At 38.2% G+C, this 25645-nt stretch overlaps 1 protein-coding gene across 6 annotated transcripts in view; it reads right to left on the reverse strand.

The window, feature by feature from the left end:
- Window positions 1–25645, reverse strand: part of atrip (ATR interacting protein) — a 50912-nt gene that overhangs the window by 21896 nt on the left and 3371 nt on the right. For 5 of the 6 annotated variants that reach the window (XM_060835483.1, XM_060835486.1, XM_060835485.1 and 2 more), the window contains 11 exons: window positions 25522–25629; window positions 23912–24364; window positions 21545–21627; window positions 16135–16305; window positions 14994–15112; window positions 13380–13540; window positions 10873–10980; window positions 9143–9217; window positions 8525–8651; window positions 5787–6518; window positions 610–752 (listed from right to left, as the gene is read on the reverse strand). In XM_060835483.1, the coding sequence (XP_060691466.1) occupies window positions 610–752; window positions 5787–6518; window positions 8525–8651; window positions 9143–9217; window positions 10873–10980; window positions 13380–13540; window positions 14994–15112; window positions 16135–16305; window positions 21545–21627; window positions 23912–24347 (2155 nt within the window). In that variant the 5' untranslated portion in view covers window positions 24348–24364; window positions 25522–25629. The remainder of the gene's footprint in view (window positions 1–609; window positions 753–5786; window positions 6519–8524; window positions 8652–9142; window positions 9218–10872; window positions 10981–13379; window positions 13541–14993; window positions 15113–16134; window positions 16306–21544; window positions 21628–23911; window positions 24365–25521; window positions 25630–25645) is intronic. The other variant, XM_060835488.1, reaches the window with a different exon arrangement.

Genomic DNA, 25645 nt, shown 5'->3' on the forward strand with positions numbered 1-25645 from the left:
CGCTGCAGGTTTCTGCAATCTTTTTCCATTTCAATAAATATTTAGCTCTTCTACTCTTCTTGCCTCAGTACATAACCTCACATTTTCTCACATTACATGCCATCTGCTAAGTTCCTGTCCATTAACTTAGCCTGTCCGTACACCTCTACAGACATGGTCATCTGCACCTCTTATCTTGCCACTTATTTTTGTGTCATCCACGACCTTGGTGACTGTTATCTAAATTATGACTATACATTCTAAATAACTGTAGGTGCAGCACAGATCTGTGGCACTCCATTTATTATGGGCTGCCATCCTAAAATTGCCCCCCTAATGTAACAGTCTATGAATTAGCCAGTCCCCTATCCATGTGAATACTCTAAATATTGCAGACTTTTAGTAGGTAGTTTTATATGCATTATAGTGAATGCTTTTTTTGAAATTCACAAAGTTTACTTTACTAATCAACATCCAGTCCCTTTAACTACTTTTACAATGTAGCTGGTCTAGAATCACTTCAATTTTATTTGTCCAACAAATGCTCTGCATTGAGCTTACAAACATAATCCAGTATTAAAAGAAAAACGCAATAACAAGTTGATGAACTAATAAGGAATTTTCTCTCACCCGACTGTGAGCAGAACTTCGAGGCCAGTTCCACATGATCTGTCAGATTTGCCAGGAGCTGGACGACAAGGAGGACAATAGAGCATGAAGAATCTAGTGACAGGCACCGCAGCAGCACTTCACTGCTTAATAATTGGCAGAACCTGACAAAATCCAAACAAATTTAGCCAAAGCAATTAACTGCATAATGACTGTTTGCAATTTTTTTTTGCCTAATGACCATTTCTTTCGCACGTGATTGCATTTTAAAAGCATTTACATCAAGAGCTACCTCTCTGACTCAAAAGCAGTTTGAAAAATAACAAACCAAAATGAGCTTTTACCAGTGTTTTATTTAATTTCTATCTCCTAGGTAGCTCACTTACGTACAAGTCACCATTATGTACTCTAAGTTACCATCTTTGTTTCAAATGCAACACTGCAATGTGAAAATGTTCAACAGTTTTGTCTGATAACTATGCTGAGGAGAACGGTGGAGGAAATGAAAATGATTAGTGTGGTGTCTAAAGTGCAGGGGGAAAAAGGGGCAGGAGACCAAAAAGGGAAACAGCAAAGCAAGCAAGCAAGCAGGTCATTTTAATTCACCTAATAATTGATGGAATCAGAATGGCAATGGTCTTAAAATAAATTGCATCGCATTATCTAACATCTGCCCACTCAAATTTTAGATAACAGATTTACTACAGTTTTCCCATATAAATTGGGATCACCAACCTACATAGAACACACTTTCAGGATCATGCACTTTGCAGTGAAGTGGAAAATGTATATTTTGATGATTTAGAGAAGCAGGAAGGCTCCTGCAGACTTTCCATAATGTCATAAGTGGCATAAGTTACACTTACAGCACAGGATCAATAACTAGACCCTGCATCGGGCCTAGCTTTTTGAATACTCTCTTGGGAACTGGACCATCATTTGTTGCCTGCCCCTAGTTGTTCTCATGAAGCTGGTGGTAAGCTTCCTTGATCAACTGTTGTCGTCCACGTGCTGTAGGTAAACTCACAATGCCCTTAGGGAGAGATTGCCAGGAATTAACTCCAAGCTACTAAAAGAAAAGGGATATGCTTCCAAGTCAGGACAATAAGTAGTTTGGAGGGGAACTGATAATGGGAACACAACCAGCCCAATTTCTGCCCTTACTCCTCTACATGGAACTGACTGCGGATTTGGAAGGGCCTGTCTAAGGAGTCCTGGTGAATTGCTGGAGTGAGATTAGATTCCCTACTGTATAGAAACAGGCATTTCAGCCCAACAAATCCACACCAGCCCTCCGAATAGTAACTCACCCAGACCTATTTCCCTACCTTACAGTTTATGCCTGACTAACACACCTAACACGATGGGCAATTTAGCATGGCCAATTCACCTAACTTGCACATCTTTGGATTGTGGGAGGAAACCGGAGAAACTGGAGGAAACCCACGCAGACATGGGGAGAATGTGCAAACTCTACACAGACATTCGCCTAAGGTGGGACTCCAACCCGGGTCCTTGGCGCTGTGAGGCAGCAGTGCTAACCACTAAGCCACCGTGCCGCCCAGTGCATCTTGCGTGGGATGACACTGCTGCTATTGAGCATTGGAGGTGTGTGTGGACAATCACGAGGGTTGCTTTTTCAAGTGTCATTGGAATGCACTCAGCCAAACAAGTAAGTACTGCATCACATTCGGACTTTTGCTTTATTGTGGGTGGGCAGGTTTGAGGATATAGGAGGGAGTTAATTGAGGCAGGATTCCTCATGTCTGACCAGTTCTTGCAGCCACTGTCTCTATATGGCTGGTCTAATTCAGTTTTGGGTCAATATTAACTCTCCAGGATATTGATAGTGGGGAATTCAAGTGATGGCAATGCCACGGAATGTCAAGGAACAATGGTTAGATGCTCTTTTGTTGGAAATGGTCATTGTCTGGCATTTGTACAAATATTACATATAATTTTCAACACAAACCTGGACGGTGATCAACTTTGCTGCATTTGAGTATGAAATGCTTCACAATATTCAGTATCTGAAGAGTCTCAAGTAGTTTTGAATTTGGTGGAATCATCAGCAAACAAACCCATTTTTGACCTTATGATGCAGGGAAGGTCATCTATGAAGCAGCTGAAGATGGCTCAGCATAGGGCACTGTCCTAAGGAATTCCTGCAAAGATATCCTGGAGCTGAGAAGACTAACCTCCAAAAACAAAGATACAAAGATCATCCCTTGCACCAGGGTATAACTTCAACGAGTAGACAGTTTTCCTTAATTCCCATGAACTCTAGTTTTGCTAGGACTCCTTGATGCCACATGAAGCCTAATACTGTAGCTGAACTCAAAAAGCTTTGTGTTTATTCACTCAGGGGATGTGTGTGTCTCATTGACTGGGCCAGCATTTATTACCCATCCTAGTTACCCTTGAGAAGGTGTCTTCTTGAAACTCTACAGTCTACGTGCTATAGGTAGACCCACAATGGCTTTAGGGAATTCCGACAGCTTGATCCAGTGACAGTGAAGGGCTGGTGAGTGGCGTTCCCATCTATTTTCAGTATTATTGCCCGATTGCTCTCAGTATCAAGTGCTTGCAACCATGTCTTGATGTCATGTGGAGTGAATTGAAAAGACTGAAGATTGGTTTCTGCAATACTGTGAATCTCCAGAGGAGGCTGCGTCTACCAGCACACCAGCAGAGCTCTCGAGGATTACAAAGTAACTAATTTCATGATTAACTGAAAATCCATCAATATGAGGAAATCAGTCAACAATTCTGATTATACACTCCAGTTATCAAATGCACAGAACCCTCACACCAGCAGTGAGAACACCAACCTTTGCAAACCTGCAAGCAAGATATGCTTTTGCTTAGACAAGCCAAATATGTAAACAAAAGAATAGCTTGTAATTTACGACTTATAAAAATTCACTATTGTTTTGAACTATGCTTGGACTAGAACCAGGGCAGACACAAAGTACGAGTGTTACAAATGCATAATGTATCCTCTATTTCAAAAGCTTGCTGCTGGTTATTCAAATTGATCACAGACAGTAAGGAGTCAAGAAACACATTTTCTACTTCAAAAAATGTTATGGACTGTAAAGTATGGAAACTGGGTTTCAATTTTCTTTCATTCCTGTCCAGTACAATATTTTTAAAAAGACCTCATTATAATGAGTCTATTATATATCAAGACTTAAAACCCTAATACCTTTAATCTTTTTATAGCCAGAGGAGAAACAAACAAAAATGTAAAGATTCCCATCACTTTTGGCACAAAGAGTTATATGCATCACAAAGTGAAAAATATGTTTTAAGACCAATTTCCCCAAGAGGGAATTATATAAGTGACATCCAATATCAAACATTTTCTATGTTGCAAGTTCAAAAATTCAATTCTAAAAAATCACTAATTGTGAGCTAAAGGCCCACACAGCAACAAATGATTTGAATTACCAATTCCAATTATTACTCAAATGTTGCTTGTGATTTTGATGAACCAATCACAGCTGTTTTAAGTTTTCCCACAACATGCCTGCAACCTACCTGAATTCTTAAGGAACTCTGTCTTTCTTTCTCAAATATTTTTCAAAAGGCAACGGAAGCAGGATTCCTGCAGAATAGCTAAATAAAAACTGATCACAGAAGTAGCAGTTTAATGATAGCCTTTTCCCTCCCTTTGTCTTTCAAGCCAATTTGAGTGCTATTATTTGGGTAATTCTGCCATTTGTCAGATTGGAATGATCATTAACCATCGCCCTTGAGAAAAAAAACGCAAAGAAATGGTCTAGGCACAATCAAGAATATGACTGTGATTTCAAACAGCTAGCATGCCAGCATGCTTACAATAGGTTGAATGCCCTCCTTTTGAGCTACAAGATTCTATGATTCTATGGTCGTTTGACCACAGAATATTCAGCCTCAAAAGACTTCTCATGAGCCTACAGCCATTCAGTGCATGCATTTTAAATTCATACAAGCATGCATTAATTTGAAAAATAAGGGCAAGCTCAACAAGTAGCATGCCTGACACTTCAAAGAACTGCTTCCTGGCAAAAACAAAGCAAGAACAAAAGATCAATTGCATTTGCAAAACACATGATCACACTCTGGATTAAAGTCTGAATGGCTCAACTATTGTCCATGTAAGCAACAGATCACAATGTAATTTAACATTTGAAAGCCTGTGCAACATCAGACTAACAGTCTAATCAGAATGATCCATAGACTGGATAAAAAATTTTGCTGAACACAATAATAGTTGCATTGTTTTGAAATTTTTACATTGATCTGAAAGGATAAAGCTTCTACTAAATGCTGTCACAAACATTTTAATTACAAAAGTATCAATTGTCATGACTAAATTAAACAAACAGTTCAATACATTTTTAAAAGTATTCTGGTTGCATTTATTTCAGATTAGAAAATTAAATCAGTAGATTTCTGGATGGTTGATGTTGCCAGACTTGTCTGCCACTATTACTTGGACTGTGCATTTTTTTTCCAACATGGTGGCACAGTGGTTAGCACTGCTGCCTCACAGCACCAGAGACCCGGGTTCAATTCCCGCCTCAGGTGACTCTCTGTGTGTAGTTTGCACATTCTCCCCGTTTCTGCATGGGTTTCCTCCAGGTGCTCCGGTTTCCTCCCACAATCCAAAACAAAATGTGCAGGTTAGGTGAATTGGCCAGGCTAAATTGCCCGTAGTGTTAGGTGAAGGGGTAAATGTAGGGGAATGGGTCTGGGTGTGTTGCGCTTCGGCGGGTCAGTGTGGACTTGTTGGGCCGAAGGGCCTGTTTCCACACTAAGTAATCAAATCTAAAAAAAAGAAAAACTTAGATATTGTAAAGACAATCAATCCCAGTTGGGCTTTAAAACACAGATAAGGCCTTCTAAAATTATTCGAAGTGCCCAGATGGCAATCCAACAGCTAGAAAGGATGTAAACCTATGACAGTTAGAGCTGACCTGTGGCACTACCTAGAAGGGATACTGGATAAGGATCAGGAATAACAATCAAAACTCATTTTATATAACTAAGGGGAGCCGAGGGCAATCACCGTACATTTGCTGTCAACCCAGTTACCACCAGCAAACTCATAGCACAAGGGTGATTTAACCTGGGACTTCACAGGATTCATAGTGATACTTGTTGATAAAATTTTATTAGTAAGAGAGAGATTTTATTCTGTTTTACTTTACCTGCAGAGGAGTTCAGTAGTAGCGCTTTCTGCAACCTTCCCCAGAACTCTCAGGCTTAGATTCTGCAGATTTTCTCTTTGATGAGAGACACTTACAACCACAGGATCAGAAAGTTGCAGCAATTTGTTGAACAAATGGTGCCGAGGTTGTTCTAAACCAACCAATCCCTGTTGTTGAACATGTTCCTCTTGAAGTTCAGATGCCCCTGCTTCGTCTTCGTTTCCATGCCTACTCAGTGTTGCATTCTTATGTGATTGCGTCGTGATGATAGTGCTACCTCCAATACTTTGACCGGAGGTAGGGACCAACAAAGATTTTCCAGCCTTTTGACTATGTGATACAAGATGATATAAAACACCAAGTGCTGAAAGTGCAAAATCTTCCAAATTATTAAAACAATCATCAACATTTGAGGCAGTAGACTCTACAGAACTGGGAGAGCAGCAATTTCTGCTTCCTGCAGGGTTTCTTCCTATTTTTTCAGTCTGCAAAGCTTTACAATAAGTCCCAAGGTAATAATCAATTAATGGCAAAAGGTGAACTGCACTAGACAGGTCATTTTGAGTACTCAGTCCATGAGTAGCTTTTGTGGCATCCAATTTTTCTTCTGATGATTCTTGGTCAAAGATGAGCATATTAATGCCACACATAGCTAAACGCTGAAGCTCACTTAGACTGGAAAGTGTTCCTTTTTTTTCAACTTCAGAAGATTTCTCAGCTAATGAAGTCCCGCTACAAAATGAAAGATATTATTTTAAAACATTATTATCTGGATTTTTAAATTTTGGACATATTCTGGATAGTCTAATCAAGTTTCCTGTATAACTATTGATCTGGATCCATACTGGCTGAGTGAACTTGGTATGTTGGATTGAACCTAAGAAACATAAGCCAACTGAAATATCACATAACCAGAAGTGAAATCCAGCCCTTGAGTAAACAAACCCATGAGAGTTACTGAATACCACAACAAAAGTTTTGTTTCAAACAATATGATATTCTGTATATTTGTTATCTACCCGCTTTTAAAAAAAAATACTGAGCAGGTTTGTAAAAATTAATTGGGAGCAGGAGTAAGTCACTCGGTCTCTCAAGCTTGCTCTATCATTAAGATCGTGGCTAATCTGATTGTCCCACATTTCTGCCTACCCTCATAATTTTCACCACTACACTCACCAAGGGTATATCTCTGACTGAGAAATATTCAGGGACAATGTTTCCAATATCTTTTGAGTAAGACAAAGTTCCAAAGACTCCCAACCCTCTATGAGAGAAAGAAAAACTCCTTGCTTCTGTCTTAAATGTAACTTTAAGGAAGGCGAAATATTGTGACAGTTAGATACATATTGGAACAATGACCTCTTAAACATCATAACAATGATGATCCAAATGAGACAAATTGTTGTAATGTTTGTGTTAGCTGCTGTCGGAAATAAAAAGGAACAGAGGTTAAAAATAAAAATATAATAAATGCAGCAGTCAGGGCATAAAGTTTATTATTTTGATGATTGTAAACAGACTGTATTTTTTTAAATTCATTCATGGGATGTGGGCGCCACTCGCTAGACCAGCATTAATGGTCCATCCCTGATTGCTCAAAAGGCACGTAAGAGTCAATCACGTTGCTGTGAGTCTGCAGTCACATGTAGGCCAAACCTGGGTAAGGATGGCAGCTTCCTTTCCTAAAGGACATTAATGAACCAGATGGGTTTTTCTGACAATTGACAATGGATTCATGACCATTATTAGACTCTTAATTTCACCATCTGCCAAGGCAGGATTTGAACCTGGGTCTCTGGATGAACATTCCAATGAGAATACCATTGGCCATCGTCTTCCCCAATCATGCAGAGATTTAGAAATAAATTGATGATACTTGAAACAGAATATGGCATATTTAAGACGCAAAATAGGCACATAATATAATCGTTGTTCAAGGTTTGAAGGAATGCGCTGCAAGTGAGAAAGTAGTACTCAAGACCAAGAAGAGACGGCAAAAAGAGAAAGTGTGTCCTGTAGGGGGATGGGGGTCTCAGAGTTAGAGAGAGTTCAAATTCTGAGAATTTAAGTGCCATCCTGGAAGCTAACTTATTTGTCTATCTAAACATAACAAGATTTTACTTTATACTTGGGACATAATTTGGTGTTTTAAAAATATTGCTCAATTTCCAAAAGTACAGCTAGCTGAATGCATTTTAAACACAAAACAGTTGTCAGGAATGAATTATTTACCGAAAGAAACTTCAGCAAAGCAGGATGAACACTCAAAACATCCTTTATTGCCTTGCTGGAATTTAAGAGATTAAAATTAAAAATGCTAAAGCTACAAACATCCATACAATTTCAAAACAAGAATAAGTTCCATTTTAGAGAAGTCACAATGTGTTACTGCATATTCCTCAAATGGGCTTAGACATTGTCAACTGCTGCAATTTATTCACCCATGTCACCATTCCATCCATATAGGAAATCATTAATAGATTTTTGCCATCAGTATTATGCTGGGAAATACTGCAATTCACTGGCAAAATAATCCACTGAAACAAGAACTCTTTCCAACATTGGAACTAAATAAGAATTTCTATATTCAGAAAGATTTCTTTACACTATCTGCCAACAATTACAGCAAATTCTCCAATTCTTTTGAAAAATGTAAGATTAGGGCTGTTTAATTTTTTGCATTGTGACATGGAACTTTATTACAATTACTGTTTTCACTTGCAATAAATTATACTTACATGCCAATGGAATTATGCTGTTGGATCAATCCATAAAATGTTTCAGAACTGCTGTTGAGAAGGTGGCTCAATCCCAAAGTTCCAGGTCCAACTGGTTGGCTCAGCAACACAGTCATCAGTACAGCACCTTAAGAAGCACACATTCCACAATAAAAAGAGATCACTACGTTGCTGAAGCCAACAACTAATGCCTAAGAAAACCAGAAGTTAAACAATTTCTAGCCTGCACAACATCAGCTCTTTCCCACCATGATGTCCAACTTTGAAACAAGACCTATTCTAATGACAAAAGTTACAAAATTGGCCCATTTACTCATAAATATTCATATTTGCTTACAGGTGATTTGGAGCAATGGAGCAGTCTTTATAGCAATCTAGAAACATTTAATCTGCGAAATATTTACAATACTTATTCTTAAGTCATCCCACCTCAGACACTTCCCTTCCAAATCAACATACTGGTTCATCCAAAAGATCAAATTTGTGCAAGGGCCTTAGGACTGGTCATAGCCATAGGAGTGGCTTACAAATACAAGTAGGTTCAATTTACCTCAGTAATAAATAGGATATTTAGTTGGAGATAATAAACAAAGGTATTGAAAGTCTGAGAAGCCTCACCTTTGACTGCTTCTCTGCCCCTTCTATTCGCCATTTGAAGATCAGCATTGGACCAAGTTGCCTGCTTCTCCTCACCTAAATAGATGAAAATACACCTCCAACTAAATAACGTGAACTGAAAACAAATGTCAACTGTACCTTTAACTCAATTAAAACTGAATCAAAATGTTATTTTCATATTTCTTCACAAACAAGCAAATAAAAATGATAAACAGAGGAAAGTTTACATTTGACTGACTTTCATCCCTCATTCACCTCTGAAAAATTCACACATTAGGGTGAAGTCACAAACCCAATAATTCACACCTATGGCAACTGGCTGAGCACATAAATTTCAGATGTATCATAACTTAGAGCCTCAAGGAGGAAGGATGGGAGATTAAAAATGCTGTCAGTGAGAAGGAATTCAGTTTCACTAAGGAATGTTAAAGGTATGAACACCAGAAAATATCTAAGAAATGAAGATTTTAGTGAACTCATGCCAGTGAAGAAGTGCTTTGACAATTCTTAGATTCTCCGTACAATGACATAGCTCAGGTCATTTAACACTTCATGTACAGAATTCTAAGTATTCATCATGATTTGACATTAACATCTCCCTACATTTTGCAAATTTCTTCCCTCATTCTTCCAAAATCCTGAGGCACCTGAGTGTGAGATGAATATAGGCAGAACATATGCTCATCTTCAAAAGATCAAGAAGAAGTGAGATTCTAGGAATAGAATAGCCAATACATCATATACGGACTTCTCACAATCCCCATAAAAGATCAAGTTTACAATTTACAATGCTACTCAAGAAACCACAGGAACTTAGTATGTGCAATTTTAAGAGGTTTCCTCAGAGACTAATTGAGGTGCTCCCATTCTCTCAGGGATTGCAATATGCCTACAAAATTATATAGAGTCTGATTGTCACCTAAGAATTCTATCCAACACTTGGAGATTGAAAACATTTGAATAGTGCAATAACTTTATAACAGTCATTAGATTAGATTAGATTAGACTTACAGTGTGGAAACAGGCCCTTCGGCCCAACAAGTCCACACCGACCCGCCGAAGCGCAACCCACCCATACCCCTACATTTACCCCTTACCTAACACTATGGGCAATTTTAGCTTGGCCAATTCACCTGACCCGCACATCTTTGGACTGTGGGAGGAAACCGGAGCACCCGGAGGAAACCCACGCAGACACGGGGAGAACGTGCAAACTCCACACAGTCAGTCGCCTGAGTCAGGAATTGAACCCGGGTCTACAGGCGCTGTGAGGCAGCAGTGCTAACCACTGTGCCACCGTGCCGCCCGCATCTGTTTGTTACACGCAGTAATCATCACCTAATTGCCAAGTATTGATACAAAGTTGTTTACAAAAATTTGAATTGTAAATTAATAATTGAAGCCCAGTTATAAGAAACCCTACTTGAATTTTACTACACTAAAATAAACACTGCCTGGCTTATAACTAAAGAATATCCATTTTTCACAACTGAATATAGATTTCTTTCACTCTTTAATGCAGAATCAATGCTAGAGTAAATCAATGTGTCATGTCTGGAATAAAAGATATTATAGATCGAGTGTCCAGGGCATATTACCAGGTGACACCAATATTTTTAAAGGCATGGAAACTGCATCACCAAACCCATAACCTACAGCATCATGAATTAATTGGCATGGGCTCATATTCTGCCAAATTGCATTTATGCATTAATATCATAATTACTTACTTGCAGGTTGTCTGTTATGAGACAATCTTCCCTGAAAGGAATTAAGTGAGGGACACTTTTTCAACATTTCCCTCCTGGTAATGTGCAACTCTTTCAAATCCTGAGTGTCTGCAAGTGTTAAAAGTTATAATTTTAACTCTTAATTAACAGTTCCATAACATCATCCATTTATACCCTGGATCATCTAATATTACACTGAAACACAGATTAATGCCTTACATTACCTCTAGACAATGCTAATACACTGCTCTCCTGGGTAGTTTCCCATTCTACACCCAGTATAAACTGCAAATTAACAAAGCCAGCTGCCATACTCAAATAAGCATCAAGTCTCACTCACTGCATCATCTCTGTGCATATGAACCCATATTTGTTTCCAATTTGGCACGAAGACAAACACTCAAGTTTATGTTCAAATCCCTCATGACCTTAAACCTCCAATAATTCTCTCGACATCAAATATTCCATGATCTTACTACTCGAATATCTTCCTCCTGATGTAACTGATGTTATATTGTAATCAACAAAAGTATTGTGATCCAACAAACAGCATACGCTCCAGCAACAATACCTGCTGTGCTTCACTTGATTCAGTTCCTCAGCCTGGCATCAATTTAGTAAATCAGAGCAGTTATTTATTTTTCATCAAAATTACTTTTTTGTTTGTTTCTAGGTTACCTACTGATTGCATTCAGGATGTTAAGAAAGACTGTCACAAAAGAAAAAGAAACTATAAAAATACCCAGTGAAAACAGCCAACACCAGTCAAAAAAATGGGGCAGTGATATCTATTTTTACAGCATTGTACACAGTGAATCCGTTTAGCAGTAATGTCACAAACAGTGTTAAATATCTGACACAAACTGAAGACAATAGGTAATACGAAACAGTTTGTTATTTGGTTCATAAGATGGTAAAGAGTGCCTGTAAAAGGGTGGAGCAATGGCATGCAAATGCAATTACCTCCAGGCCTTTAATCTTGTTCTCCTTAATTAGGAGTCATATTCCTCTGTTGATGCCCAGAGTCATGTAAGGGAGCACGTAGCAACAACCCAATACATCTGCTTGTGTACCAATAATCATGATGAAAATAGGGTGAATATGAAAACTGGTGGGAATCCATAGATGCAGCCCCTATTCAAGAGTAGCTCCAAGACTATTGATCTGAAGCAAGTGGGAAAGGCATGCTTTTAGAAACAAAATACTGTTGATGCTGCAAATCGGAAGGAAACACAGAAAATGGTGGAAAATCTGAGTCAGAGTCAATCTGGTAGCAACTATGGAGACAGAACTGATTGTTATATTGGACTTGAAATATCAACACTGTTTCTCTCTCTACCACACCTGATGTAACAAAAGCTGTTTTTTTAAAAAAAATTCATTTGTTTCTTAATATTTTGTGATGACTGTTGTTTCTGTTCCGCACCAAACTCAGCTAAAAGTCTGTTATTTACATTGAAATATATTAGTTTAAAACAAAAATCAATGGTCTGATGACTAACAGTGGTATTTTAAAATCTCAAGCCCAATGGATACCATGGAATTTGGATCAGTGACATTTATTTTCAGAAAATGGAGTTCCTGAAAACGAATTCTGCAGCTCCGAATTGCATTCCATCAATTTTTTTGTCCACTTAAAAAAGCAAAGAAGTCAAAAAGAAAGACTGTGTTTAGATTTATGGATGGTTAAAACATGTTTCAAGATCAAAAATACGCAGGATAATCATACTAACTAGTTGTAGATCATGAATAAAACATATTCATCCAAGACTGGGAACTCAATATTCAAGGAAATTTGACATACTGAAAAATCAGATAGTGTAGGGTAGCCATGTTAACAAAGAAATGTATCATGCAATAGTGAATAGCTATTCAGGTGTTATAGCTTGTGAGATGGAACTGCTTGGGTGGTAATAAAGAACAGCAAGGGAACAATGTCAAGGCTGTAAGTCATCTACAGACCTCTGATGAGGTGCATCACTGTAGGACAAAATATAAATCAGGAAATAATGGAGATATGCAAGGGCATTATAACTGTCATTGCGATTTAAATTGACTCAACTATGACACAGTTACAGAATAATGGATACTCATTTTAAACTGAGGTGTGAAGGAATTTTTTTTCTCTCAGAAGGTAGTGAATGTCTGGAATTCTCTACTTCAAAGATCTGTGATGGTTGATCACTGAAAGTATTTAAAAATGCAGAAGTAGAAGGGTGATATTTTAACCCAGGAATTGAAGGCTATAAAGAGCCGGGATTAAAACATAAGGAGGCCAAAGCAGGTCAGCCATGATAAAATTGAGGAGCTGAATGACCACTGCTCCTATCGTTTAGGTTCTTATATATACAAAGTTAAATAGATAAAGACATGCTAACCAATGATTCAAATATTCTTCATAGAGAAATTTCATATCGTGATGATAAAAATTCAGAAAATACCTTTGACAACCTTTGCAGTTTATTATCAAACCAACAAAATAAATGCCATGAGGAAAAAAACATCACCTTCTTGATCAGCCAAGATCCGGTTCGCTGCTGGAGCAGAACACACAGAACGCACAGGAGACATCTCGGCAGCAAATGCTTTTTTATCAGGAAAATAATTCCTTGCAATCTGTAAAGGACTACTTTCAGGTTTAATGGATCCAGAGGAGTTTTTCCTAGGGCTAAACAGACATTTTGCTCATAGCTATTTTTGATATCAAGGCAAATATTAAAAATTAATATTTCAATGTGTATAAATACTCCAATAATTTGAATTTAGCACAATAATCCACTAAGGAATCAGTGTCATTTAGTTTATGTTTTTCAACTAAAAGAATTTATTGCAATCAGTTCATGGGATTAGGTCATAGCTGGCCAGCATTTGCCTCTGAGGTGGTGATAATGAGCTGCTTTCAATAATTTGATACTCGAATTTGGTAATTCTTTGAAAATAAACTTTTAGGTAGATCAGTATAAGTAAGGTCAAATTCACTCTCAAATTCACATTGTTTTCTCTTCTAGTTCAATAGCCCTCTGAATGAGCCAACTAAATTCAATAATCAAGAGACTAAATATCAGGCATGAGAATTTAACATTTTCTTCTATGAAGAGCAAAGGTTTTAAAATAAAATGTCCACAGTACAGTATTCATTGCGAGAATAGCCAAGCTCAAAAACAAATCTGAGCAAATAAATGTAAGAACACTCAAGCTGAGTTTCCCAACACCCATACGGATGAATTAATGCTGAAGATTTATGTATTAAGTCCAAGAATCTCAATTACCATTTTGTTGCAGTGTACAATCTTCAATGTCTAGTTGCAAGTAACATAGGTACAAATTGAAAAACAGTTGAGTGAAATTGATGTTTACAATTAAAAATTAAATAATTGTGGCATTTAGCTATTAAGCTGTTGAGAGAAAGAAGGCAGCTACCAGCAGCTCATTACATGCCTCTCACCTGTGCAATACATATAAGCAATATAGTAAAACTGACATTTTCAGGTGACTGGGAAACAAAATGGGGCAAGTTAGCATGGCCAATTCACCTGACCTGCACATCTTTGGACTGTGGGAGGAAACTGGAGCACCCCGGAGGAAACTCACGCAGACACGGGGAGAACGTGCAAACTCCACACAGTCAATCACCTGAGGCGGGAATTGAATCCAGGTCTCCGGCACTGTGAGGCAGCAGTGCTAACCACTGAGCCACCATGCTGCCCATAACTCTTGTATTTCTTGCCTAAAACAACTGTCACACACAAACTGATCTGTTGCCCAAGAATCAAGGTTTCCAAACTGCACACAAACCATAAATGTTGTGCAATATATTATCCTCAACAATCAACTTGAAAATTTTAGAATATTTTTTCTGGTTTTGAAAGAAAACATTTTATTAGCCATTCTGATTGGATGAAACAAACTACATAGTCCAGCTAGCCTGTTAAACCAGTTAATTTTAATGCTCATCTTTTCCCACAGGACAGGATTTATGGATGTTACATGAACAAGTTTATTGCACATGTGGCACAGCTAATGTCTTCACAGAATAAATAAAAAAACAGAAGAGGAACATGTACAGACTTGAAAGAAGTCTTTCACTCTCAAAAGCCAAATATTTAGTTTGCCTCAAGTACCTGATTTTTGCAACACTCGGGACTGCAGATTTGGTTAGTCTTTCACAACTTTTGAGTTTTGCACGCAGCTCATTCATCTCTGCTTCTTTGAAGTGTAGTTCGGACTGCAATGATTGTACCTAAATTTAAAAAAAACACACCATTAAAAATATATTTATCCAGACAGAAGATTAAGCTAACGTCAACATGGAGTGAATTAAATTGAAAAGGAATGTAGCAGCATGGGCTTTTAGCAAAAAATTGCCATTGTAAAATTTAAGTAGCAACAATCTTAAAAGGGGCATTTTGTTATAATTCATTCATGGGATCTGGTTGTCACAATTTTAAGCAGCATTTATTGCTCATCCCTCGTTGCCCTTGAGAAGATGATGAGCCATCATCATCATTAACTTCAAGACTCCACATGTTGGGGACTCCACAAGCCAAGGTGGGCTGGGGAGTATAAAAGGTAGGAGCTCCATTTCAATATCTTGGTGCATACATTGATGTTTGGATGGGCGAAAACCAATGGTCTCCATTGTCAACAAACTTAATGATTTTCTTTGCCTTGGCTTGAACCTGAAGAGTGCCCTCAATCAGAGATCTATTTCCAAAACGTCATGGAGTGCAGATAAGGGACAAAAGGAAAATTAGACACTAAAACTGTCCTTCTTAACATTTCAATGCACTCAACTTATTCTTCAAATATACAAAGAACTACAATATTAACTAAGTAGCACACATCAATAATAGCAAACAAAAAAACGAGCATACAACTCCTTACAAAAGAGATGTGAGGAGGTTTGTGCAAAATATAAAAACCAATATGTATCTGTTGAACCAAATAATCAGTTACTGCTGCAGGCCCAATATAATTCAATGCAAATTCCCAAGTCAAACAACCAATGAAGGGCAGACACTGAATGAAACAGAACCTCTGGCCGATTGAAAAGAGGAAACTGAGATAACTCAAGAGTTACAGAATAGCCGAACACAAGGTCAGTGCATATTCACGTGCAACTTTTCACAGGAAATCTAAACAAAGTAGACTGTGCATGCTTTTGAAGGCACTGGCTTAGTAAGCAATGTAGTCTTTATTCTAAATTAGAAGTCGTACAAATTGAAATAGGAAGTGATCTTTCTTGCTCTATTTGTTTCATACCTTTTTGGACAGCTCCTTTTCTCTTTGGTTTTGAACTTCTGCTTTCTCCTTCTCACCAAGCATGTACATTTTTTTTTGCTGGTCAAATTCAGATTCCATACGGCGTATAGAGTCTCGCAGAACTCGAATTTCACCATTTTTCACCTGCAGTTTCCCTTCTAGTTCATTAAACTGATGAATTAATAAATGTCACTTTAAACTATTATTTAAATACATACAGAAACTCAAAGATTAACTTGAACAATCTCAAACAATTAATTGTCATTTACAAACATTATTGTCGAGATTCTAAAATTAGGATGTGATAGAAAAAGGAGAATTTTTAACAAATTCAAGAAGTTCACAGAACTGAGCATAGCCTTAACTTATAAAGAAGTTATATACAGATTTGTTAAAGTAGATTAATTTTTGAATACATCTAATTACTTTATCTATAACCTCAAACTAGACATTCTAATGGTGCTTTGCATGTTATCAATTTAGCTAATTTAACTAACATAAGATTAAAGTACCCATCATGAGCAGTGGAGGTTACAAATTGTTATGTTCTAAAATGTCTGCTTTAGTTCAGATTCTGAAAAGGTTAATCAGCTTGGAAACATGCCCACGTGGTCTGGCTGCCACACAGACAGAAACTATTGAAATGTCAAGTGACAACTTTAACACCTTTGCAAAGCATCTCACAGAAAAGCACAGTTTTTTTTGAGCAGCAGAGAGTGATTAAACAGGATGCGGTGAGAGTTCATTTTCTGTTGGAAAGGAAAGGAACACAACGGTAAGGGCTCTGTGGATTTAATGAATGCCTTAATGCAGTGGTGAATCTTGCTGATGAAAACTGGATCTAGAAGACCCAGGCTAGGCAAAATAATTTTCAAAGGATACTGGATGTTTTTACTGAGTGCAGTGGGGAGAAACAAGATTGGAGTGCTGGGGGATACTTTGGAATTTTTTGTAATGTTATTTATCAGCCAGAAATGTTGTGCACAGCAAAAAAAAAAGGTGTTCATTCAAAAGTACCTTTGATTTCAATAGGCAACAATAAATTAAATAGTGTTGAAATTTTGTTCTTCAGTTATTTCTGGTCACTGAAAAAATGTGTTCCTTTTCAAAAAAAGGATTACTCTCCACTGGGATTGTACATACAAACACACGAATTAGAAACAGAAGTCGGTCACTCAGTCCCTTCACCCCAGTCTGTCATTCAATAAGATCTATTACTCCACATTCCCACCTACCCTGATAACCTTTCACCGCTTAATCAAAAACACACTCTGATTCCCCCATTTTTCAAAAGAAAGAGTCACCTCCCAAAAACATTCTCCCTTTTTCTGTGTAAATGGGGATGAACCCTTATTTTTTATAAAAGAACTCTTCGTTCCAGATACTCTCAAGTGGAAACATCTGTTCCTCATCCTCCCTGTCAAGACCAGCTAGGATCTCATAGGTTTCAATCAAATCACCTCCTACTCTTCTCAATTCCAGCAGTTACACCACTGTAACACCTGAAGATATAGCAACATTTAATGTGCTATTGCTGATATAAAGAAACCAAGAGTGTATTCCAGGCTGAGCAAGGCTCAGTCAGCATGTCTGGAGATGTTAAAACAAGATTTGGAAATGTTCAGATTCCAAGTTTGAGTTTCACTCAGCGCAGTCAACAATTAACAAAAGTATTCTGCAAAGACAATACATTCATTCTCCAATAGAAGATATATTGATTTTCCCTTCTCAGAGAAGTAATCAAGGAGGAGGAGGCCAAACAAAGATTTGATGCATCCCTTTAAGGCAGAAGGGAAAATAAATCAACATGCCAGTCAACTGGATATCCCAACAAATTGGTGAAGATTATGGATATTCATAAAATGCAGGACAAATCCAACCCAGCCAATTACTGCCCCAGTCTACTCTTGATCATCAGTATCATGATGGAAGGTGTCATCAGTGCTATCCAGCAACACAGGTTCAGCAATAACATCCTCAGTGACACCCAGTTTGAGTTCTGCCAGGGTCACTCAGCTCCTGACCTCAATATGGCCTTTGTTCAAAAATGGACAAAAGAGCTGAATTCCAGAGGTGATGTGAGAGTGACAGCCCTTCACCTCAAGGTTGCGTTCAACCAAATGTGGCATCAAGGAGCTCTAACAAAGCAGGAATCAACGGGTATAGGGGCAAAATCTCTGCTGGTTGGAGTCACATCTGGCAGATAGGAAAATGGTTGTGCTTGAAGGTCATCTCAGCTCCAGGAGTTCTAGGCCCGATCATCTTCAGCTCCTTCATCACTGATCTTCCCTTCCTCATAAAGGTCAGAAGTGGGGATGTTCGCTATTGATTACACAATGTTCAGCACTATTTCTGACTCATCAGATACTGAAGCAGTCCAGATTTGGAGATGCCGGTGTTGGACTAGGGTGTACAAAGTTAAAAATCACACAACACCAGGTTATAGTCCAACAGGCTGAATTGGAAGTACCAGCTTTTGGAGTGCTGCTCCTTCATCAGGTGATCATTCACATCACACAAACGCCAGACTATGACTATCTCCAATAAAAGACAACTTAACCACTGCCCCTTGACATTCAATGGTGTTACCATCACTCAATCCCTCACCATTAACATTTTGTCTAGTCTGTGGTAACTCCCAATCAACTGAACTCACCACTTAAACACAATGGGATCAAGAGCAGGTCAGAGGCTAGGAATACTGTTGCAATTAACTCCCCTCCTGACTCCCCAAAACCATTATTGGAGATAGTCATAGCCTGGTGTTTGTGTGACGTGAAGGAGCAGCACTCCAAATACACTTGCCTGAATGAATGTAATCCCAATAACACTCAAAAAGCTTAACACCATCCAGGATAAAGCAGCTCTTTTGACTGGCACTACATCCACAAGCATCCACTTCTGCCACCACCAATGCTCAGTAGCAATGTGTACTATCTACAGGACGCACTGCCGAAATTCACCAAAGATCTTCAGACAGCATCTTCCAAACTCATGTCTACTTCCATCTAGAAGGACAAGATCAGCAGGTACATGGGAAACCACCACGCGTAAGTTCTCCTCCAAGCCACTCACCCTCATGACTTGAAAATACACCGTCACTCCTTTACTGTCGCTGGGCTAATATCCTGTAATTCCTTCCTTAATGACATTTTGAGTCAACCTGCAGCATATGGACTACAACAGCTCACCACCACCTTCTCAACTGCAAGTAGGGAAAGGCAATAAATGCTGGCTAGCCAGCAATGCCCACATGCCACAAATCAATAATAAAAATATTGACACAATATGGAGAAACAAACACATATGCAAATAAATCATACATCAAAAACAGCACTAACAAAACTTAATACTCAAATAATGGCAATCTTAAGATTCACATGTCAATTTGTTTTAGTACATAGATGTCTCATCACCTGTACCAAATAGCCAAAAGGTGAAGCTACTGCCAAATATCAAACTCAAGAAAATAGACAAAATAAAGGCCATCAGTTAGATGGTAATCATAGCGCATTTTTTTCAAAAGAAGTGGACATCAACAACAGATATCTTGGTCTTATCAAAGCCAAATAGTCAAATACTGAAATTCAGAGCCAAGAAAGATGCAAGTCCAATTAACAATTTTGTATTGCCTCAAATAGTTTTATATATATTCGTTGACAATTAAAGGCCTCCAAAGATAATATGGAACAAAAACATATTCTACAATATTATTCTCAACCTTTCCAATCAATGAAGTGCAGGCTTTTCTATTTGATGCTCTCATCATTGAGGGACAAAAAATTCATTGTTATCAGAAACTCAAGGTCAACCAACAAATTGTTAATGCTGTTTTCTTCTCTACAAATAATAAACAAAAGCCTTCTGGAGGTTAAAAAAAAAGCTTTGTTGTTAAATGAGATTTTGGAGAAGATTTGTAGCACGGGTTGTGAATCAGGTTTAAGCTTCCTCGCTGAGCTGGTAGATTTGCTCTCAGATGTTTTGTCACCAAGCTAGGTAACATCATCAGTGATTTATCTGTCTCAGTTTGTTGTGGTAGGTGATATCATTTCCACTTCTGTTTCTGACAGGTTGGTAAATGGGGTCAAAATCTGTGTCTGTTAATGGAGTTCCAGTTCGAATGCCAGGTCTCTTGGAATTCCCTAGCCGCCAGGAGCACCAAGTAGCCACCAAAAGTCATGACCAACTATCACTGGTATCTATACAAACAGATGAAGAGGGACACCAGTTCGACCAGGGACAGGCTAAATATAGACACGCACAGAAATTCCTAAAGGCCTGGCATTCAAACTGCAACTCCACTAACACACAAAGATTTGGACCCCATTTATCAAGCTCTCAGAAACAGAAGTGGAAATAATATCACCCACCACAAAAACAGAGACAGATAAATAGCAAGCAGAACAGAACAGAACACAGATGCTTCACCAGAGGCCTACTGGTGTTTTTACCTAGCTTGGTGTCAAAACGTCTGAGAACAAATCTACCATCTCAGCAAGCAAACTTACAATTTTGTTGTTAAATACATGACAAAAGATCAGAAATCTAATACAATTATACATGGCTCACAGCATCATCCAGTGTGATGAAATATAACGAAAGCAAGTTTCAGATTGCAATTTGGATTAGTCATTCAACCGACTTAAAGAATCAGTGCAGATGCACAAAGTTTCACACAAATCTAAAAACTGCACAACAAAAGGCTGAATAGCTGGGGCAGTTTTACCTGGAGCTTTGGAGGCTGAGGGGTTTATAAAATTATGAGGGGCATAGATAGGGTAAACAGACAAGGTCTTTCTCCTGGGGTCGAAGAGTCCAAAACTAGAGTGCATATGCAGAGGATGGTACATATATTGAATTGGCGATCTAAGGAAGTGGTGAAGGCGCAACATTTAAAAATCATCTGGATAGGTATATGAATAGGAAGAGTTAAGAGGAAAATGGGCCAGGTGCTGGTAAATGGGATTGGATGTATCTAGGATACCTGGTCGACATGGATGAATTGAATCAAAGGGTCTGTTTCCGTGCTGTCTATCTCTATGACTGTCTAGACTGTCTGTCTGTACAGCATGTCTGGTATTTTGGTACCACAAGGTTGCAACTGATTCAAGAAATACATAAAGAACTTAAAATTTACAATATCTATTGTGTCACAATGTGAAACTGCATTGACATTTTAAAGTTTACTGCATCGACAACCAATACAATACAACCTTGATACAAAAGATCCCCAGTAAATCAAAATGATATAAATATTGTCAGGAATTACCCAACTGCAAGTGTAATTTTGTTGATAATGGATTTCTAAGGACAGTTAATATGCAAATGACATGCAAAGACTCGAGCCAGCAGTGGGAACAATCAGCTGGATTCAGTCACAGTTATTTCAGTACAAAAGAATTTACATCACCTGTTGCCTCAGCTTCTCATGTTGTTCTTGAAGAACCTCAAATCCAAATGAATCAGTATCATTACTTTGAATGAGACCATTCCCTTTGGACAAACATAGAACAGGAAAGTCAGTGATTAAATTGGAATTTACAAACTTGTATTGCTTATGACCAACCTTGCATAACCATCCTGTAAATAGCGCATTTTCATGCTGTGCACGCAATATGTACGACATTTTTCTGACTCTCCCTCTTGTGAAAACCAAAAGAAATACTGTCCTTACCTACCTATATGTAAATATAAAGTGGCCCTAATTAAAAATAAGTTGTGGTATACAATCCTAATAATATGGGTGAAATATGTGAACCCATGTACCAAAGGCGGAATATGACTTATTTGATCAACACTAAACACTAGCCACACCATCAACGTCCAAGTCTACTTCTTCAATGCTGCTATTACAAGGCTGTTGGCATATTATTGGATTTCCTGTCCAACATAGACCTGGGCAAGTTGAAAATTGTCCATTAAATCTTAAGCCATTCAGGTGAATGGTTGAAAATTCATGACTTTGCTTGGTGCTACACACAACCTCAAGTATAAAAGAGTTTCTCTTCAACATATGAATTTCTTTTGTCTTCTTTGTCCTTGTGTCCCAAACTTCCATTCACTGTGAGACACTTTTCTACAAATGGATCACTTCATTCACAAATTGATTTCAGAATCACTGAGCTAGTTGTCGAAATTTGCCACCATTTAATTCACCCAGCTGCCAGAGGATTTATCCTCTGTTCTACAGATTCTGAAATATGGTTTCACCCCCATCAACAATCTCATAGGATTTCTTGGCCTATACCTCTGGAAAGCTTTCCAATCACAATGTTTAGTTAGCTCTCTCCCTGCCTTTGAGCACTTTTTCTTGAAACAAGATTCTAGTTTCCAGCCTGCATCATCTTTGACATCCTTCAGACCACATGAGACGGAAGCAAAATTAGGTTAGTCAGCCCAAGGATGCCCCACCGTTCAGTGAGATAGTGGCTGATCTGTTCATCTTAAAATCCATTTCCTTACCTTTTCCCAATAACCCTACTGATTAAAAAAAGCTATATACTTAATGACCCAGCCTCAATAGTCCTCGATGGAATGAATTTCACAGATTCACAATAGTCATAAAACATGTGACCCCTTATTCGGAGGTTGTGCCCTCTGGTCTGAAACAACCTTTCCATATCAAAACTCAGCATCTACTGTAATTCTGGTAGAGGGAGGAAGAGAGCTTCTTCAAGGAAAGCATCCTTGCAAGAGGATTCGCAGTAGATTAAAATCAACTAGGGGAAAGTGAGGACTGTAGATGCTGGAGATCAGAGCTGAAAAATGTGTTGCTGGAAAAGCGCAACAGGTCAGGCAGCATACAAGGAGCAGGAGAATCGACGTTTCAGCCATAAGCCCTTCTTCAGGCTTATGCCCAAAACATCGATTCTCCTGTTCCTTGGATGCTGCCTGACCTGTTGCGCTTTTCCAGCAACACAATTTTCAGCTCTGATCTCCAGCATCTACAGTCCTCACTTTTAACTACTGTAACTCAACAAGATGGCCTCTCATTTTACAATGTTCCAAAGAATACAGGCCTGATCTACTGAACCTCTCTTCATAAGATAGTCCCTCCATGCCGAGTGAATCTTCTCTGGACTACCGCCAATGCCAGTATAGCTTTTTTTAGGTAAGGGCCCAAAATTGTTCAGCTGTGGTCTGATAAGGATTCCTTATGAAGTCCTCCAAAACACTATTTTCTGAGGTGCAAAACACAAATAACCTATTGTTGTATCTAATTTGACTGTATATCGGTGTGCTATAAAATTGTACCAATTTAAAATTCATTGCATATTAATTACTTCATGACTATAGCATGCCTTTTTAAAAAAAAATACATTTTAATGATTTCCGTTTAAATTAATTTATAAAGTTAAGAACAAACCAGTGAGGACATTAGCCAGGGTATAATGGCCATTAATGTTCGACATTCAATCCTGATCCCTAATAAGAAACCTAAGATTGAAAACTATGGTCATAAAAGTTAGCCTCAGCATCACTTCATCAACGCAAAAATATCATGAACTGGAGAACATGTGAATGTGAATGCTGGCTAGTGAGCAGATCAATTTCGGCTGTGGTACTAACTGCCATTCCTAAATCACTCCTCTTCTGTCAAAGGGTTTGCCATGACAATTTGGGAATGTTACATGTAAATAATGCCCACTTGGAACTGGTGCTCATGTCACTGCAACATGACAAAGGAAAAGAGAAAACTAAGCAAATAATATTTTTAGAACTTTACAATTTACTGCACAATATTAAAAAATCCTGCAAATGAAAACCTGCACATTACCATGAGGTTCCTTTACTGCATTTACATTTCTTAACGATCCAGTTGCTAAAGTAGCAACTTTTGTACTTGTATCATTTGTTAGTCCTAATGCTTCCCTGTTATTAATATTGCTCACTGATGCTTTTGTAGCATTGGAGACAGGCATCGCATTCTGACTTAAAACTTGCGAAGCTAGAATATCAAGTTCCTCCAAATCATCTGCAGTGAAATCTTCATTATCTCCAAAAGGATCTTCATTTGATCTAATGTCCTTTTCCGCTTTGTGTCGTTTGTTTGGTGGAAATCCTTCACAATCACTATTTATGTTCTTCTTCCCTCGGTTGGAAAGTCCTGCAAGGTTTGAAACTGATATTTCTGATGACACCCTTTCCACGCTATAAATAATAGAGGTGTTTCGTTTCTTTGCCGAGTTTGTGAAAAGGATGTTTGATGACATGGTTCCAGCAGTTGACCCTGCAGGACAGAACAGCCAACAGATAAATCATTTACGAACAATATTCACACCTGAATTAACATTTGCTTTGTTTTATCAAAAGGCAGAACGACAGAAAGATAATACCTGCACAAAGAAGACTCTCTTAATCCAAAATTGAAGATATTCATGGTAGGTATTTATCAAAATCAGGAAAAAAAAGTCAATATTTCTAAAATATGCTGAAAATATGTTGCTGGAAAAGCGCAGCAGGTCAGGCAGCATCCAAGGAACAGGAGAATCGATGTTTTGGGCATAAGCCCTTCTTCAGGAATCTTTACTGAAGAAGGGCTTATGCCCGAAACGTCGATTCTCCTGTTCCTTGGATGCTGCCTGACCTGCTGTGCTTTTCCAGCAACACATTTTCAGCTCTGATCTCCAGCATCTGCAGTCCTCACTTTTTCCATTTCTAAAATATGGCCAATTATAGAATAAAAGGGCTGCAAAAGGTAATTTGATCAGAGCCTAAAACAAAAATGCCACTCGCATGTCAGTTTATAAAGAATTCTCTCCTTCCTGCTACCAAAGACAGTCTATTTCACACTTTCACCAGTACCAAGAATGTCCATTTGTATACTATCTTTACCATAGAAATATGTTAAAATTGCCTCACAAGGCTTTTAATCTAAGAAAATTCAAACAAACAGTCACAAAGGAGATAGCAAAACAAATAGACAAAACAGATCTTAGGGAGTATCTTAAAAGATGACAGGAAAGAGCCCAACATCAGAGAAGTTAAGGAAAGAATTCCAGATTTGAGAGCTTCAACAGCTGAAGGCACAATCAACAACAGGGGGACGATTAAAATCTTGCATGCATCAGAGGCCAGAATTGCAGCAGCACAGAGCACTGTCGGTGGTAGGACTGGAGGAAGTCAGAAAGATAGGGAACAACAAAGCCCTGAATATATAAATGATGTGCCCTTTTATTCTTCTAAGTTTGAGTCCATGTAATTTGTGTGTAAAGGTTGATGGAATATTAAACAGATCAGGGCTTAAAATATGCGACTCTCTTTGGAAGTTGTATACTTTCAAACATCATTGAACTAGAATTGTGGTATGTCATGTATTAAATGGCAAGCAATTAACAAGACAGAATGCATTTCATATTATGCTCACTTGAAACATTCAATTCTCACCTGAAATCAACAATCCAGTGCTGATTTGAAAATATCTGTTACACACATGCAATTATTTTATACTTGGCAACTTCCTTGATCTGCTAACCAAAGGCAGATTCCATTTTCCTATAGAAATGAAAGA

This window comes from Hemiscyllium ocellatum, chromosome 14, assembly GCF_020745735.1.
Source record: "Hemiscyllium ocellatum isolate sHemOce1 chromosome 14, sHemOce1.pat.X.cur, whole genome shotgun sequence".
Taxonomy (NCBI): domain Eukaryota; kingdom Metazoa; phylum Chordata; class Chondrichthyes; order Orectolobiformes; family Hemiscylliidae; genus Hemiscyllium; species Hemiscyllium ocellatum.